The sequence below is a fragment of the Schistocerca americana genome, chromosome 4, assembly GCF_021461395.2.
Source record: "Schistocerca americana isolate TAMUIC-IGC-003095 chromosome 4, iqSchAmer2.1, whole genome shotgun sequence".
NCBI lineage: Eukaryota > Metazoa > Arthropoda > Insecta > Orthoptera > Acrididae > Schistocerca > Schistocerca americana.
The window spans coordinates 249,869,165-249,888,916 of NC_060122.1; the positions used below are offsets into that span (position 1 = coordinate 249,869,165).

A 19,752-nucleotide genomic window follows, 5' to 3' on the forward strand; every position below is an offset into this window, starting at 1 on the left:
ACGCCTACGCAAAGAGGTCTATAACGCCGAACCTTCCCATTCGAACAGTGGCGGACTTCGCCGGTACTTTGAAAAGTACTTGGGAAAGATACAATATTGGGACACTCCCATAACAACAAAAGATGTTATTATGATCCTTAAGTCAAAACTACCCATTTCCATACGCGAAAAATTAGTGAACGTGTCAGAGGAAGATCAGGACGCATTTTTATCCGTCCTTGATTCGCTCGATCTTATACACGAAGACGCGCGTGCGAATGCTAACCGTAAGAACAACAACGCAGGCACGTATTCGAATGGAAACGGTAGTAATGGAAATGGTTCACACGAAACACAATACGGAAACAAACAGTACAATAACCGCAATAGAGGCCGAAACAATGGTTACCGTAATGGTAAACACAAAAACAAGCATTACGGCAACCAACGGTACAATCCAATATACAACACGCAACAACAGTATTACGGGAATGCCCCATACCAATCAAACAATAACGGTAGTAACTTCTACGAGAATGGGAACAAATACAAGGGTAAACGTTGCAACAATCAAAATTGCGGAGGTCAGCTACCTCCACCACAACCCTATGGGCAGCCACAACACCAGCAACAACAGCAATACACGCCTCAGCAACAACCATTCATGCAACAACAACAGTACACGCCACCACAACAGGACTTTAGATACAATAACAATAAACCAAGAAAACAATATAATCCACCGGTATATTTTACGCAGGCAAGTAATGTACCGATTTTTCAGCCTGGTAATCAAGTGCATTACCAACAAGGGTTTGATACAAATCAACAAACACAATGGGCAAAAAACCAGCGAGAATGGTCAAGTGATGTGACAGAAGAATCAAATCAGTCGCATCACAAGAAAGCGGAAAACTAAAGGCAGCACCTTTTCGCCTCCTTGGGGATGCTGCGGGACATAATGGGGGCAAACTCGACCTTGAACGACTTAACGTAATACGTTATGATCGCGACACTGACTTGAGAGACGATTTGTTGCAGGAAAATATTGAGACAGACTTGAATGACGTATGGGAAGACGAAGTACAAGCAATGACTAAAATTTACATAGCCAATACACCAATAGATGCTATTATTGATACTGGTGCAAACGTAAATGCTTTATCACTATGTATGTTTAAGAAAGTTTCTGCAGGGATGAAAATTTTAACGTTACCAGTACAAGGTTGTTCAGTAACAGGAGCGGTAGGATCTTTATCACAGCGAGTCAATTTGCAAGCTCAGGTACCGATAAGGATTAATTCTACTTCTTTCATGTGTGTATTTCTAGTAGTTAAGAATTTGTCAGTGTCATGCTTATTAGGAATGGAGTTCCTGAGGAAGAATAAGGCAGTGATTGATATAGAAAAGGGTATCTGTACAATCCGAGTAGGTGAACAGGAGGTAACGCTGCAATTGTTGCGCGCCAAGGTAAAAAGAGTTAACACTGAGCACAAAGTTAAGGTACGCAGACTGGTACAGCGAATGTTTTTGAACCAAGCACACATGACAAGACAGGGTAACAGTTGGACGGATTTTGATACTGATGACGGACTTCCGACTAGAGAAGAGATTTTGAATAAAGTAAGCGAATCAAGTGAACTTGATTACATACAAAGGCAAGATTTGCTGCACTTACTTATGAGGTATCTTCATGTCTTTTCTTCGAAACCTGGAGTAATACGTGACTACGAATATGACATGAAGGTCGCTCCCCATTCTACTTTTTGCAAGACAACGTACTCTGTCCCGTATGCAAGGCGCGAGGCTGTGAAAAATGAAATACGTAAAATGCTTAAGTGGGAGATCATTGAACCGTAGCCGGCCGAAGTGGCCGCGCGGTTCTGGCGCTGCAGTCTGGAACCGCGAGACCGCTACGGTCGCAGGTTCGAATCCTGCCTCGGGCATGGATGTGTGTGATGTCCTTAGGTTAGTTAGGTTTAACTAGTTCTAAGTTCTAGGGGACTAATGACCTCAGCAGTTGAGTCCCATAGTGCTCAGAGCCATTTGAACCATTTGAACCATTGAACCGTCAGACTCACCTTACAGTAGTCCGTTATTGCCAGTTTTGAAGCAGGATGGTAGTGTACGTATAGTTTTGGATGCAAGAAACATAAATAAAATAATTATTCCAGTAAGAACTCGATCTGAGGCTATGGATGAACAATTACAAAGGTTTCATGGAGTAAAATTCCTCACATCGGTAGACTTGAGATCGAGCTACTGGCAGGTCAAGATGACATCACAGTCTCGAAAATATACAGCGTTTATATTTGCAGGTAGATCATACCAATTCAAAGTAGTTCCATTTGGTTTGAATGTGAGTTCAGGCGTATTCATAGCTGCACTTGATCATGTATTAGGACCTGAACTGTTGGATCGAGTAACAGTGTATGTTGATGACTTACTGATTGCTACGAAATCTTGGGAAGAACATTTAGACATAATAAGCAAAGTTTTCCAGAGGTTTGTTGACTATGGAGTCACAGCTAATCTACATAAGTCTAAATTTGGTAAAAGCAAGATTAAATTTTTAGGACATCTTGTATCATCACAGGGAATTACCCCAGATCCAGACAAACTAGCAGCTATTAAAAACTTTCCTGTGCCCTCTTCTAAACGCCAGTTGAAAGGCTTCCTCGGAATGACTTCCTTTTTCAGAAAGTTTATTTCGGACCAGTCGATGAACAGTCAAGCATTGCATGATCTTTTAAAGAAAAATACTCACTGGCATTGGACGCCAGAGTGTCAGGCAGATTTTGATCGCATTAAACAAGCACTTCTTAACAGCAATATTTTGTTCCATCCAGACATGGATAAAGAATTCTGTATTTCGTCAGATGCTTCATTTCAGGGGCTTGGTTCTTGTTTGTTTCAAATAGAAGTAATTGATGGAAAAGAAGAGATAAGAGTTATCAGCTTTGCAAGTAGGGTTCTCACAGAATGTGAGAGGTCATACTCGGTGACAGAGTTGGAGGCTCTGGTCGTTGTATGGTCCTTTAAAAGGTTCAATTACTACATCCATGGTCGGAAAATTAAGGTCTTTTCTGATCACCAAGCTCTTAGTTTCTTGCTCTCGTGTAAACTTCTTCATCCTCGTCTTACACGATAGAGTCTCTTCTTGCAAGAGTATGATTTCGAAATAGTATACATCAAGGGTAAAAACAACATTATCGCGGATGCTTTGTCACGCATGCCGCAAGGACTTCCCGAGTCCAGTGAACTTATCGAGCAGACGTCTAACTACCGAATTCTTCTAATGAAAGACCCACTACATAGAAAGTATTTCCTTCAGCTCTGCAAGCAGATGCGCATACTCCAAGAAACAGATCCCAAATGGCGTAAGATCAAACAACTTCTTCTAACAAAACCCGATCACCACTTGTCCAAATTTTATAAACTAGACAACGATGTTTTATTCCATCGAACGTCCCTCCTCTCTGGTAGATGGTGTGTGTGTATACCACACGCATACGTTGAACACCTTATCTGGTACACACATCTTTCCTGGGGTCATTATGGACCTGAAAAATGCAAACGAAAGATTTCTGCCTATTGCTATGTACCAAACTTGCACCATCGAATCCATAAGTTGTTAAGTACATGTCTTATCTGCCAGAAGGCAAAACCCTTCAACCATTCGAACCTAATTCCTCTGAATCCAATTATTACTGAGAGACCAAATCAAGTTCTGACCCTTGATCTCGCCGGCCCCCTGCCGCAAGGGAGGGGAGGGGTGAAATACCTAGTCGCATTGTTGGATCTTTTCACAAAACATGTGAGACTTTATGCAGTGAAATCATCCAGTGCACTTCCGATCATCCGTCGAATCGAACAAGACTATTTTCCTCGATTTGGCAAGTCGGAGGCCATTCTATCAGATAATGCATCGAATTTCACTGGCAGACAATGGCGCAATTTTCTTGCCAGACATGGCATCAAACAAATACTTATATCTCGTTTCAGACCGCAATCTAATCCCACCGAACGTATCTTCAAAGAGTTCAATAGATTCATTCGAACCTACATACCTAATAGACAAACCCGTTGGATTGACTTTGTATCTTCATTCGAGCAGATTGTCAACAATCTTCCACACTTCTCAACTGGATTTACACCTGCGGAATTAATGACGAGTCATCGGGAAAGAAATGAATGGTTAGATCCCATACCTAAAATTGTAGAACCAGAATTAGATTTAGATGCAAAACTTAGGCAAGCATTGGTATCCTTAGCTGTACAGGCGAATCTACGCAAGAAGTCTTATGACAAGAAAGTATCTAAGGCTCTTACATATGATATTAATGAAAAGGTGCTTTTACGGACACATTTTAAGCCATCGAAGTTGTTGAAAAGAAATCGGAAATGGAGGCTATTGTACGACGGACCATTTGTAGTAATTAGAAAACCACATACAGGATGTTATCTAATGGCGGATCCAGCATCTGGCAGAATTAAAGGATTGTATCACCACCAGGATCTCAAGAAGTATAACGAGGCAAAGTAACGAGCAAAGGAACATTAGCCTAAGGTTTAACCTGCGAAACACCTCGGTATTCAAACACACCAATACGAGTACTCACACTTTGGCGAAAAACTATGGAGGTAATTGAAGATTTGATTTATTATGGCGTACGAAAAAGAAAGCACATTCCATTTGAGAGGACAGATTCTCAGTTAGTTTTAAGTTAGTCATAGGTGTAAGCAGTCCAAGTTGGCTGTTGGCATTGAGGAATGCCGTTATTGGTGAAAGGAGATACGGAAGGAAGTAGCAGATTGCCACCTTCCAACTCCAATGAATATATATGTATGTGAAATATTAGGTTAAGCAATTTCTTTTTTAGCCCTCAAGATGGAATGTTAGTCTTTAAGTGTACAGAGTACAGCCTATTGCGTGTAAACTGTGCGTTATTGTAACACCGCCATGAACTATACCTTTTGTTAGCGCGATCTTTAGAATTAAACAGATTTGTGTAGCCAAGTGTTTGAACTGTCAAAAGCAGTAAATAACAGAGAGAGTATCACGTAGTATTTGATAGTTTTCAGGAGATTCAATCTCAGATTCAAAGTATCATCTACGAACAGTAAGCCTCATAAAGATTTAATAGCTAAGCAACAAAGCATTTCTTTATTGTGTTTTACAACAACTGTTAGGTCATGTAGTCGAGAGTGCCACTACATCGAAACATATACGTCGTACTGACAAGCCTGGAGTATTCCTGATGGTAAATGTTTCTTCTTTAAACATGTAAGATGCACTAAAGTAATTAGCTATTTCACAGCCAAGCCCGACAATCGCCCAGAAGGAAGCGTGAGAAACTAGAAAGCTGTCACCAGATATGACTCACATTATAATATAATAAAACTAAGATCTGATATTAGATTAAAGAATAGCCACTTGAAGGCACACGTGACGCATGTCATGCATCTAAGGTCACAAAAATATCCTAGTGTAGTTGTGCTAGAATTTGTATATGTATACAGTGTATTTATGTTCATATTTGATCCTCTCTTCTTCCACTTCCCCATCCTATCCCATTAAAAAAAAAATTGAGGATTAGAATTTGACAGGCTCATCTGAGTGCTCTTTAGACGGTTGAAGTGGAAACGAAATTTGTGGGAGAGATCCGTTAGCGAAAGTTTTGTTCTAATCGCGTATCGCGAGTAGCAATGTTGAGAGATTATAATACATTCCGCGAGTAGCACTTGCAGCCAGTAACTTTATGAAGCATGAATCTTCCGGAGAGAAATGCATGAGTATGCTCGACCAGTAGAGACAGAATTTGTTCAATCTGTGCTCTACATAAACAGTGATACTAAATTTTGAAGAGAAACGAAATAACAAGCTGCTTAAAAGATTTGTTTTAAGAAAAATTTTACCTTTGTAAAAGGGAGAGAGAATAACCGAAATAATCGTGCCTTGATGCACAAGTAGTGGTATTCAATACGCTAATCCGGCGTGGCGTGACTGAAAAGGTTAACAGAATTTGTGACTGTAAGCAAACTTAAGAAATGTATGTATCTATGTATGTAATTTATGGACATTGTTTAATCTTGTAATGTATTTACCTGTGAGTAACTTGAACTGTGAACTTTGAAATCGCAATGTGAGATGGGAGATGTGAATTTGCAGACACTCTAAGACGTTCTAAACAAAATGCGAGTGATAAAGTGTACAAAATACGTGTGCAGTGACATGTGTGCACGCAAGTGCAGGTAGTGACAGCGATCACAGCAAAGCATTTTGCAAACTATATGTAAAACGTTGACTTCACTTACCTGTGTGTAAGCAGCATGGCGGGTCGCAGGGACTGTCGTGTGAAATCCTCGAAACAGACGGTGGTATTTTCTACCCAAGTTTTCGATACGCCGATCGACGATGGAGAAAGGACACTAGACGTGTGTTTTCCGCGTGTTCTCATTTTAGCAGAGCGCGAGTGACACACGTTAAACTTCATACGAGCATACACGAGCGCGTGTTGCACTGGACTAGTAACCGGCAACAGCGCGGAGCTGCTTGCAATTGGACTCAACAATTAACATTTGAAACACAACCGACGCGCGCGCTGTGGAGGCGTCTCATTGACCTTAGAATGTTTTCCGTCTCACAACTACGCAAGAGACATTGCTAAAGCTATCACAGTGAAACTTAATTATGAACTTTATTTATTCTGTAAAACGAGAAGTCTTAGCTTCAAATTAATTTCCATTTAATCAGTCACGTCGGATATTTTGCGATAGATAGTTAAATAAAGACAAGGCATTACTGAGCACTGAAACGTTAACTGGAGGGGAAGGTTATCAATCCTGTCCAGAATCCTATAAAACCTTTACCTGTAAGTCTACATTATAGCACGAACCTAACACAGGTTTCTTTCTGTTTATTTGCATGTAAACGACATGACGCTTGATGCGAGACACTAGAGAGGCAACACGAGCGAACACAAAAAAAAAGGACGCTACCCAGGGTCGTGACCTCTAGGACGACGCCGCTCACCGAACGAGAATAGACGTTGCAGACTCCGGTTAAGTGAGCGCGTGACAAATAAAAGTGTACAGTGTAGTGTCAAGTGAAACGTCCTGATTAACAACGACATTCTAAAAGAATCTAATGAAACGGATAAAAAAAACATTACGAGACCAAACAGGTCACAGACAATTTTAGAGGACTGTTTAAGTAATTATTTCAATGTATCTGTGTATGTTTGTCTACTGACATGTTTTGTTTTCTATATAGAGTATTATTCATTTATCTTTGTGTGTGTTAGACTTAAGATTGTTTTTCGTCATATTTTGTTTCACAGTAACAGCAATTAAGATGACAGTGCAAGGACACCTTACAATGAACTGAGAGAAGTGCCAAAGTGCACAAAAGACACTGAAAGACTTTATTTGTTTTCATAACTGTACTGGAAGCATAAAAAACCTAGATGACAAACTCATTCCAATTTTATGTTAGAACGAAAGTAAACAGATGATAAAACACAGTAATGTCTTGAAACTACATGTGAGTCCTGATGATCCTTCCGGAATCATCATGCCTCACATGGGAGGCATTGTGACATTACAGCCTTTATCACTGCGATTTTTAACATGTAAAAGTTTTTTTTCTGTATTTGCGTCAGTATGTACGAACTTCTAACACATACTAATGAATGTTGTAACCAGATATCTTTGCCGCGCTCCTGAAAAGCGCAGAATATAACTGTTATACGCTGCTATCGATCAGTAAAAAAAAAACGATGCACTTATATTTCAAAATAACAATTGCCAATTTTTTCTTCTGCAGGGAGCCGCGCCGCTCTCTAGCTGTTCTGTGAATGTGTTGCGAGTTGGACGCAAAAGTATTGTGCTCCATACTGATATAATCATTTTATTGTAACTTTGAAGTTTAAGTGATTAAAAAATATATGTAGCCACAAACAAGCGAGAATGTATATCATGAAAATTCGCTCCACCGCCACAATGGGTGGCCATGTTAATGTAAGTTTCCGTTTCATAATATAATACTTGAAGCCTTGAAGTTTATTTAATTTCAAAGAAAATCTCTCAACCTTATTTTAATTAATTATACTTTTGATAATCTTTCCTGTTTAAAAGATTTATGCAGCTTATGATCCAGCGTGTGTTCTGTCGGAACAGGAGGCTGTCGTGACGACATCGTTATAGTATTTATTCCAAGTTCTTTCAGTTCCGTTTATATGTTCGTACAAATCCAATTAGTTGGTCCCTTAGGTTTCTTTCATGTAACTTCCGTCTGTTTTCTCCGCGCGATCTTCCTCCGAAATAAAATTTCTGTTCATTTTTTTTAGTAATTTTCGATATCGCGAATGAGAAAAGACAGCCGCCTCCTGCTCCGAGCGGAACACCACGACTTTTCTAACGTCGGAGAGTACCGCACGAATTTTCCGCTAAAAGGTAATAGAATTTCTTACAGCTGGATCAATTACACATGTTGCTGCTGTTCTCCGACAAATCTGGTGTGATTAATAGTAATTTATTCTGTCACGACAAAAAGAACCAATTTTATTTTTACCAAAGCAAGAAACCTTTCAATTAAATTACTAAAAAAAAATCATACCAGATCATTATGGCCAGATTACATTAAAGCTTCAATCATACGAGAATGAAGTTGTTTGGGTGGAACATATTGTCATAACAAGCACTTCAAATGGATCATGTTTCTCAAGAAATCTGAAAGGATCTTAAATGATGCACCACATGAATGTATTGGTGTAGCTCTGAGAGAGACTGTGGCAGAGAAAATTAGGAGACAGGACACAAGATAAAACTGAATAATACCCTCCCCATGAAGGGTGGAAGAGAGAGATATCTACGTTGGTAGATATGAATCTGAAGAGAAGGATCTTAAGAAAGGGAATTTCAGCTCAATGAGGGTATTGTTCAGAGTCATTGTAGAGTAGGTGTTCAGAGGACTTAATAAAAACTGAAAAGGGTGATAAGCATATACAAAAATTGTTTCACCTTTATGAGGAACCTTCTGAAATAAGAGTGTTATCACAACCTTTTTGGTGATACTAAAAGAAGTGTATACTGACAGAGAAGTGGTAAAATATCATTTGAATGATATAAGGAAACATAGAAAAGCTATATGGAAATTATAGGTAAAAACAACCATTTGAAGAAACTGCATCATTGATTGTTGTGTTTTCTAATTGTTCTAATGCAAGGATGTCTAGGGATGTAACAGACACCAATGAGGATGCTATGAATATAGAAGATTTGAAGATAAGACAATACCATTTATTATCAAAGAATTAGGCACCAAACAGTTTTTGAAATCATTATGGCCAAGCACAAAGATGATAAGGCAGAAAACAGGTTATCTGGAGAAAGTATAGCATAGGAAGTATTTTATAAAAATGAAAACATAGTTGCTAATTTGAAATGGAGTATGGCTAAAATGTAGGAAGGAATATAAGAAAAATAAGTTTGAGGTATTAGAAAGATGATCAAGAGCATAACAAAAGTATTATAACTAATTGTGTTTCAGTGAAGAAGCAGTGTACATTGCTAGAGGTATTCATCGAAGCTACATGGCACAAGGGAAGAGTATTATATCAAATCTTAGTTACTGTAAGTAAGTTTATGGTTACTTTATTACAATGTTATAATTTTGTGTAGTGTAAACTTGTTATGTGACCTTGCTACACTTAATGTAGTACTGGCATTTAGTGCAAGGAGGCTTAAAGGTTTTAGATACTGCAATACTTTTCTTTATGTGCCTTTAATTTAGATTGTGTGTTGTTCTGAAATGGGTAGTCCTCTTGAAGTTGGCTCGATATGGAAACATTCAGGGGAAGATTTAGGTAATCTCAATAGCCTATTTCATACAACAAATTTACTCCCCATGGGGGTCTGAGGCTGAATAGTTTATGTCACTACAATCATTTAAGTTGTTGGTTAATTCAAAGGAAGAAGTAATGGAACTGAAAGGAAGTAGTACCTGATTAATAATAGTGGATTCTGATGTGGAGATAATTAATTACTGCCTGGGACAGTGTTATATCAGAGTGTATCAATTGTCCAGGAGGCATTTGTATGATGGCAGTATGCCCTGGAAAACTATTTAATGTTACTGACCATTTAGAGGAGACTAAGTTACCAATCTCCCTACATGCCTATCATCTTAATCAATTCAATAGGTTTAATCGAAGGAGGCAGAGAGAGGCGTGCTTCATCTACAGTGGATGTTAGTGAGGGACAGTTTTAGGAGAACATGGAGGTATGAAGGTAGATAATGTTTCATTTAGTGTGAGTATTTAAGTATTTCAAAGAACATCAAAGTTATTTTTTTTTACTACTGAGTTTAAGGAGAAACAGTAGTAAATATGACTAATGCTTTTTAAAATCAGTTTTTCAGACATTTAAATTATTTACTAGAAATGTTTAAGAGCACACTGAGCAACTTTCGTCTTACTGTTCATAATAATAATTTCAGACAGTATTGCATTATATAGGTTCTTTGAATATTATTTAAAACCACCAGTACTTGTATGTTATGAATGAGGGAAATCTTTGCGAAGCCCTCATCAAAGACTAAGGTGTTGCTACATTCTCTTTTCAGTTTATTTGTTCCTTGATGATTCATGTTATTACTAGTGAAAATTAGTTTTATGTTAACTGTTATTAATCCTGTGCAGCAAAATCAATAATGTGTGGTGTGCAGTTAGTTGTTATTGTTAACCTGAACTGGGCAGTATCTTTCATAGTGGGCAATCAATTGTCGATCCTATATTATGAATGTGCAGCGACGCTTTCTGTTGCATTTATGTTTGCAGTTAATTAGTGTGCTGATTGAGTTCTAATATTGCTTCACAACACAATGTAAGTTACACTGATGACATTAATTAATCAAAAACAAATGCATTAGAATGGGGCATTTGCCATTAATAATAAATGAAAAGGATTAGGTACACCAGCTGCAGGAATGTAATTACAGTATATTATAATAGCTTTTATTTCCACAAAATATGTAAGTTTTGGACCAAGGCTAAACTGATTTTAGCTTCCTCCAACAAATCTAATTTTGAAACAGTTAAAACACTTCCATCTCACACTAGTATTAAATGGATAATTACAATATTCCCAGTGTATTAACAACTATGTCGCAGTTGCTTTCTTGGAATTTGTCACTTTGAGACTAATGTAACAGTAACAAGCAGACTTTTACTTGGGGTGCATTAGTGACTTTCGTTACCAGACATTATGTGGATGGTGAGCTGACATAGAGAGTCATGTAGTGCTTCATTAATTTCCAGGAGTTGGGTGTTTTGTTTAAGCTCCAGTGGCTGTTGTATCCATTGCTGCATCCAGACAGGACCTCTAGCATTAGCAGTGATGACACCAACTGATGGTCATTGCTTACATAATATAACAGCAGACACTGAAGTGTCTCTTGTTAGGCCTAGCAGTGAAGCATCCCCAGTAAGAGACTAACACTCCCCTGGTACTGTACAATGATTTCTTCGATTGTATGCTTCCATCTGATTGGTCAACAGATTCCTCATCTCACTTATTTCCATTCTGGTAGTCTGAATCTATTGGCACTCCCCGAATTTGCCGCCTGAATGAATGACAGACTGTAAGAGTTCCCAACTCTTCTGGAAATACACAAAATGGGAAACATAGAGGTGGAAACCTCTTGGCCACTACAGTACTCTGGCAGCTTGTTGAAAAACTCACACATTAGTACAAGAAAACACTGTTTGTAAATTCGACTGGGAAGCACCCAAATACAGATTATGTTCTCTGGGTACCCATATGCCAACAGCTATTCACTGAAAAAAGTTGAGCAATGGCAGTCCTGAATTAGGCAGACAGGCAGGTCCATGTGCAAGCAAAGCAGCAGGTAGCAACAAAGTCCAAATCACACACTAAGAGAAAACTGCACAGTGCAGAGAGCTCAGTGTAAACATCAGCCAGTAGCGCCAAGTGATACAGCGAGAGTCTGTGGTAGCCCTTAAATCTGCCACAAGTCTTATGATCTGTGACCACATGATTGTGCCTGTATCCTTCAGGACTCGGAAATGTAACTTAACATATGCTTAATTATAGGGTTTGTTCTATTAATATTTCCTGCATGATTACAAGGGTAACTACATTTGTAATGTTGTAGTACCACAACTATCATAGAATCCACCAGTCTCACATCATACAATGTAAGTTTTCACGGCCGATACTGTCTTCACTTAAAACTTCCATGCTGACAGGCCGTGGTCGAAGTATAAAACTCTCCCCTAACGTTTCCTCTGCGACTGCGGGAAAAATCCTCGGAGGTACAGCGGCGAACTGCGAAGGTGACGTGAGGAAGCGCTGATTATATAGGCAGTACAGAGGGCGCCACTGTCAATCACGTGGCGTCCGGTATGAGATTGTCTCTGGTATTGCCAACATTCTCGATTGAAAGTAATCGATCGTCACACTTGCGGTGCAACGCTGACATCCAAATTTTATCCAGTTTAACACCTTCGTCTTTCCTGTTAAAATTATTACGGTGTTTATCAATCTCGATAGCCTCTCTATACATGGGTCCATAATAATGCGAGGTTTTTGATATGACGCTTGTCTCACTGAATTTTATTTCATTATCACCTTCCTGGTAAACATGTTCCGCTACGGCCGATTTATCCGAGTAACCCAGACGGCAATTCCTCTTATGTTCAACAAGACGGGTGTTCACACTTCTCTTTGTTGTACCGATGTAAACCTGTCCACAATCACAAGGAATTTTATATACCCCCAGTGTAGCCAGAGGGTGTCGTGCATCCTTTGCCGATCTTGAATATTCTTTTATTTTCCTGGTGGGTCTGAAAATAGTTTCCACCCCATACTTGCTTAAAACTTTCGCGATGCGATCTGTGACCTTACTAATGAACGGAAGAAAAACTTTGCCCTTGGACGACTGTTGTTCATCGTTGCTCTGCCTAGAGTGAAGTGTTCGATTTATATCCTTGCTGGAATAGCCATTCTTCATCAAAGTTGACTATAGATTTTCAGTCTCATGTTTTAAATAAACAGGTTCACAAATTTTGTACGCCCTGTCTTCACAGTTCTCATTAACCTCTTTTTTTGTCCAGGGTGGTGGTTTGAATCTTTATGTAGATAACAATCAGTATGTGTTGCCTTTCTATACACCTTAAGGCCCAACGTGCCGTGCCGTCGTTTAATCACAGACACATCCAGGAAATTCGATTTCCCATTCCTTTCCGTCTCCATAGTAAATTGGATTTTCGGATTAATGCTGTTTAAATGTGTCAGGAAGGCATCCAACTCCTCTGCTCCGTGTATTCGTACTACAAACGTGTCATGGACATAGCGATACCATTCGTCTCCAACTGACTACTGGAACACAACGACCCGGAAATACTACCGGTCGCTCCAGAGATGGTACGATGCTGCACTTATCGATTCACGCTGCTGCTGCTACTCATGGACAAGTAAGGCAGGAAGTTAGTGACCCCAAGTAAATGGAATAAGAAAATGAGGCGGCAATACCGTAAGAAAAGATGACAAGCAATAAACGGGATAAACACGAGCCTTGCACGGCTCAACCTCCCCCCTCAAACATCAACCCCGGGGGTGACATAGCAAAATGAAATTGACCGGCAGCTCCTTAACGAAAGCAAGACAATGGGCATGAGAAAGCCGCAAGCGAGACGTTCGCTTGTACCCGTCCATGCAGAGGGAACTCGCCCATTGGCTGATGACATCCCTGCACCACGAACGAACCGTCCCAAGTCCCTCAAGATAACTAGTTCAAGTCCCTTTGCTAGGTCAAAAGCGAAAGCGAGACACCCGCTCGAAACCAAAACACATGCCGACAGGCAACCCGACATCCCTGCACTGATGAAGGTACCGAGCTAAGTCTCGGAAAATGACAAGTAAAAGTACTATTCACAGTCGGGAACGAGAAGAGCTATCGGAAGTAATGCATTAACTATGCCCGCACCCTATCTAGCTGGCTGTCACTAGTTTGGGTTCCCCTCAAAACACACATAGTGTGCTCAAGGTCTCTAATAGCCGCAAACAAAATTCAATTGCTGCTTCTGTCTCACCCACCACAGCCGACATGACGTCAACAGGATGAAGAACGATAGTGCTCAAAAGGGATTCTAATTCCGGAACACTGCCCTCAATCGGCTAGTGCCTTATTGTCAACTCGTAAACAAGGTGGTCCTTTCTGAGCAGGCCAATCACTGGACACTGACTGCCATTACGATAAGCGCTTGAAACAAGTAACAGACAAAACAATTTGGTGCCACAGAACACAAACGAAACAAGAGTGAAACTAACAGCAACTACACTACTGGCCATTAAAATTGCTACACCACGAAGATGACGTGGTACAGACACGAAATTTAACCGACAGGAAGAAGATGCTGTGATATGCAAATTATTAGCTTTTCAGAGCATTCACACAAGACTGGCGCCGGTGGCGACACCTACAACGTGCTGACATGAGGAAAGTTTCCAACCGATTTCTCATACACAAACAGCAGTTGACCAGCGTTGCGTGATAAATGTTGTTGTAATACCTCGTGTAAGGAGGAGAAATGCCTATCATCACATTTCCGACTTTGATAAAGGTCGGATTGTAGCTTATCGCGATTGCGGTTTATCGTATCGTGACATTGCTGCTCGCGTTGGTCGAGATCCAATGACTGTTAGCAGAATATGGAATCGGTGGGTTCAGGAGGGTAATACGGAACTAGCAGTCGAGATGACAGGCATCTTATCCGCATGGCTGTAACGGATCGTGCAGCCACGTCTCGATCCCTGAGTCAACAGATGGGGACGTTTGCAAGACAACAACCATCTGCACGAACAGTTCGACGACGTTTGCAGCAGCATGGACTATCAGCTTGGAGACCATGGGTGCGGTTACCCTTGACGCTGCATGATAGACAGGAGCGCCTGCGATGGTGTTCTCAACGACGAACCTGGGAGCACGAATGGCAAAACGTCATTTTTTCGGATGAATACAGGTTCTGTTTACAGCATCATGATGGACGCATCCGTGTAAGGCGACATCGCGGTGAAAGCACAATGGAAGCGTGTATTCAAAATGCTTAGGGCTTTAAGTTCTACGGTTTAAGCTAGGCCTCGGGATTAAATTCTTCAAGTGATGTCCAAGTGATTGGCTAAACGCCAGAAGTTAGGCAAATGCCCATAAATTGAAAATCTGCAAACCAAATAAAAATTCCACACGTATAGACGTCAACATCCATATACATACTCCTCAAGCCACCGTACAGTGCGTGGCGGAGGGTACCATATACGACTATTCGTCATTTTCTTTCCTGTTGCAATCACAGAAATAGCGTGGACAAATGGCTGTTTGTATACTTCCTGTGTTGTTGTTGTGGTCTTCAATCCAAAGATTGGTTTGATGCAGCTCTCCACACTACTCTACACTGTGCAAGCCTCTTCATCTCCGAGTAACTACTGCAACACACGTCCTTCTGAATCTGCTTAGCGTATTCATCTCTTAACCTCCCTCTACAGTTTTTACACCCCACTCTTCCCTTCAGTAGTAAATTGGTGATCCCTTGAGGCCTCAGAATGTGCCCTACCAACCAATCTCTCCTTCTGGTCAGGTAGTGCTACACAATTCTTCTCTCCCTAATTCTATTCAGTACCTCCTGTTTAGTTACGTGAGCTACACATCTAATCTTGAGCATACATTTCAGCTTAGCACCACATTTCAACTTGCATTCTCTTCCTGTCTAAACTGTTTATCGCCCATGTTTCACGTTCATACATGGCTACATTGCATAAAAATACTTTCAGAAGGGACTTCCTGACTTTTAAATCCGTACTCGATGTTAGCAAATTTCACTTCATCATGAGCGCTTTTCTTCCCAATTACCATTTTACATTTTATATCCTCCCTACTTCGACCATGATCAGTTATTATGCTTCCCAAATAGCAAAACTCATCTACTACTTCAACTGTGTCGTTTCCTAATCTAATTCCCTCAGCATCACCTTATTTAATTCGGACAAACTGCATTATCCTCGTTTTCTTTTGTTGATGGTGATCTTATAACCTCTTTTCAAGGCCTTTTTCATTCCGTTTGACTGCTCTTTCAAGTCCTTTACTGTCTTTGAAAGAATTACAATGTCGTCGGCAAACCTGAAAGTTTTTATTTCTTCTTTCTGGACTTTAATTCCTTCTCCGTAAGAACAATCATTTTTCTTATTTCTGTATTCCTTACGCGAAGTGTACGTTGGTGGCAGTAGATATGTTCTGTAGTCAGCTTCAAATGACGGTCTTCTAAATTTTCTGAAAGTGAGTCCTCGAAAAGAACGTCGCCTTCCCTCCACAGATTCCTGTCTGTGTTCCGGAAGCATCTCCGTAATACTTGCATGTTATCCGAATCTACCAATAACAAATGTAGCAGCCCGCCTCTGAACTGCTTCGGTATCTTCCGACGTGATGCGGATCCAAAACACTCGATCAGTACTCAAGAATTGGTCATACTATGGTCCTAAATTCTGCCTCCTTTACAGATGAATCACTCTTTCCTAAATTTCTGATTACTAATAGAAGTCGACTCTTCACCTTCCCTACTACAGTCCTGATATACTAGTTCCATTTCATATGGCTTTGGAACCTTATGCAATGATAATTAATCGATGTGACACTCGAGCGACACACTACTAATGCTGTATTCGAACTTTACAGGTTGGTTTTTCCTAGTCATCTGCATTATTTTACATTTTGCTACATTTAGAACGAGCTGCTATTCATCACACTAACTAGAAATTTGTCTATCTTATATCCTCCTACAGTCAGTCAACGACATTACGATACACCACAACATCATCAGCAAACACGCACTGCGAAGGAATTATCCGAATGTGACGGATATCAGCAGATGTGATGTACAGGTACAGACAAACAAATGATTATAATTTCAGAAAAATTGTATGATTCCTTCAAGGGGAAGAGCTCCACAAATTTAGCATGTCAATAACACATTGGTTCACCTCTGGCCCTTATGCAAGCCGTTATTCGGCTTCACACTGATTGGTAAGAGTTTTTCGATGTAGAACTGAGGGATGTCGTGCCAAATTCTGTCAATTGGCGCTTTAGATCGTCAAAATGTTGAGTTTGTAGGAGGCTCTTGCCCCTAATGCTACAAACGTTCTCAGCTGGGGAAACATCCGGCTACCTTGTTGGCCAAGGCAGGGTTTGACAGGCACGAAGACAAGCGATAGAAAATCGCCGTGGGCGGGCTGGCATTATCTTGCTGGAATGTAAGCCCGGGACGGCTTTCCATGAAGGGCAACAAAACGGGGCGTAGGATGTCGTCGACGTACGGTTGTGCTGTAGTTGTAAATTTTTGTTAGTTACATATATACAGCTGCTTACAGAGGTAAGTTTCCATCTCGTGTGTTGGTACGCCAGTCGCTATGGGTTTATTTATAGACAACTAATTTGTTTTGTAAAGTTGTGTTTGAGTTTATGTAATTGAATTTTTCATTTCTGGTTGTCATTTGACTGCCAGTTCTATGTTTTCATTTAAGCTTGCCACACTATTTAGATATTCTGAGTATGCCAATATGGTATTGGTCTACGGCTATTGTACAGAAGATGCTTCTGCGATTTGTAGAGTATACGGTTATCGATTTCCTAACCGCAGGCTACGAGATTCAAGAGAGTCTGCTGCAATGAAGCGCCCTGCAATAATCTTTCATCTGAACTAGTAAAAGAAGAGAATATTGGTAAAGCAGAAGGCATTATGCAGTTTTTAGAATGGAGTCCTTCAACGATCACACTTATAATTTCTACATATATAGATGTTCCACATACAGAAATATGACAGACATCACGTATGCGCAGCCCTAACCTTATAATTTACAGCAGATACTCCGCCTTCACATTAGAGATGAAAGTATGTCACTAGAATGGTGTTGTTGACTAATTGCGAATAGCATAGTAGTCCCAGTAATACTGTTTACTTCTTAAGCGTGAAATACAGAAGAATCGAAAAGAAAATTGAGGAACAGACACATGAGTATCAGTTTCGCCTTAGGAAAGACAGTTTCAGCAGACACGCAAACCTTATTTTATGCTAGGTGATGTAAAAAATAAAAAAAAATTAAATAAAAAAATCTCTAAAAAAATTTAGTTTGATAGGATTTGTCGACCTAACGAACATTTTCGACGGCGTAAAATACTGTGAAATGCTTCATATTCTCAGCAACATAGCGATAAGCAATAGAGAATGTCAGATAATATGTAATATTTACGAGAAGCTAGAGGAAACAATAAGAAATCACTTGCAGAAATCAGTTATTGAACAACCGTAAATTTATGAAATAATTTTATTATGCTACAATTTTCGATGCCTCATTGGCACTTTCCTCAGGCTCTTATACACGATTAGAGATAAACTGTCCTCACGTTTGTATTTGCTAAAGGCTCTTCACAAAAGGCGCGAAAGCTTCTCACATCTAACGACAAATGAGCGCAGAACATGAACAGAAAATAAGGACTAAATTAGAAGCAGTAGCGGGTGTTTAGGTTCTTTAAATGACCTACGAATAAATAAATATTCAAGCCGTTTCCCTACGGCGAAGATATCGTAGAGACGCATGATTATGTTTACCCTGACAGAAAATTGAAGACCAAAGGTAGCACTTGTCCTATGTACCTCATTTGACATTTTTCACCGATCTTGGTGTCTGTCGGTCTTCTGAGTTGGTGTGAGAAAGACGCATGTGATTGAGTCTCTGTATTTTGTTAAGTAAAATTTCTAACATGCGGAAGTCGCAAGTTTTCATTGTACTACCGAGTTACGTCCTAATTCCCTTTTCCCGAAGCGACGAGAACTGCATTTTTACACGGACACATTTGGAGACGAGATTATTTACGGAGGGAGAATAACAACCGCAGCCACGCCAGTGTTGTTCTACATCGTTGGGGAGAAAAAGTAAATTACCAAGCTGCACACTAAAACTACAAGATTAACATTTATCTAATGTTTTAGAACGCATCTATGCATGCGCGCGTTTCTAGGCAGACAACTTTGGGTGCGGTTGCCGGTAATTACTGCATATCGTATATCTCTCCCAACCAATATACAGAAAAAAGATCGAAATCTTAACACCAGAATTGAGGGCCACGTGGAAAACGAAGTGAAGGCTTTATAATAGTACTCGTATTTAAAAAAAAAAGTAATATTATATTTATCACTTTTGCTGGTGGCAAAGCTTTTGAAATGATAAAATGTTGCATAGAAAATTTATACTTGTGGTTAATGAAATTATACACTGCGCCAACCAGCATCAGATTCCCATCTGACCGACGAGAACATTGACCGATGGCATTGCTTAGAGGCCAGTGACCGATCTAAAAATTACGCAGTTTGCGTAATTACAGTGCCCGGATACTTATAGAAAAGACCGGTATAAGACATCTGAGGGAAGGTGAAATAAAAGTTTCGTAAAGTAATAGCCGATTGAACACTAGTAGCGTTCGGCAATGGCCACCAAACAATTCGTCGGCAACTCTCCTTCGCTGTAACCTGAAAACGTTTTAAACTGCAGCATAGTAACTTGATATGTGGAATTAATGAAAAACGAAAGTAGGTACTTAAATAAAGCACGGCTTTTGTAATTCAATTAGCGTAATAATTTGACCAAAAGTTACAAATACGAGAGTGACAATTACATTTTGTGGAACAACCATCGAAAACAAAC

General features: G+C 39.9%; 1 protein-coding gene across 1 annotated transcript in view; it reads left to right on the plus strand.

The window, feature by feature from the left end:
* Positions 1-1,344: 1,344 nt before the first annotated feature.
* Positions 1,345-19,752, plus strand: part of LOC124613384 — a 98,159-nt gene continuing 79,751 nt past the window's right edge. Inside the window, exon 1 of the mRNA XM_047142087.1 lies at positions 1,345-1,449. Within this exon, the coding sequence (XP_046998043.1) occupies positions 1,345-1,449 (105 nt within the window). The remainder of the gene's footprint in view (positions 1,450-19,752) is intronic.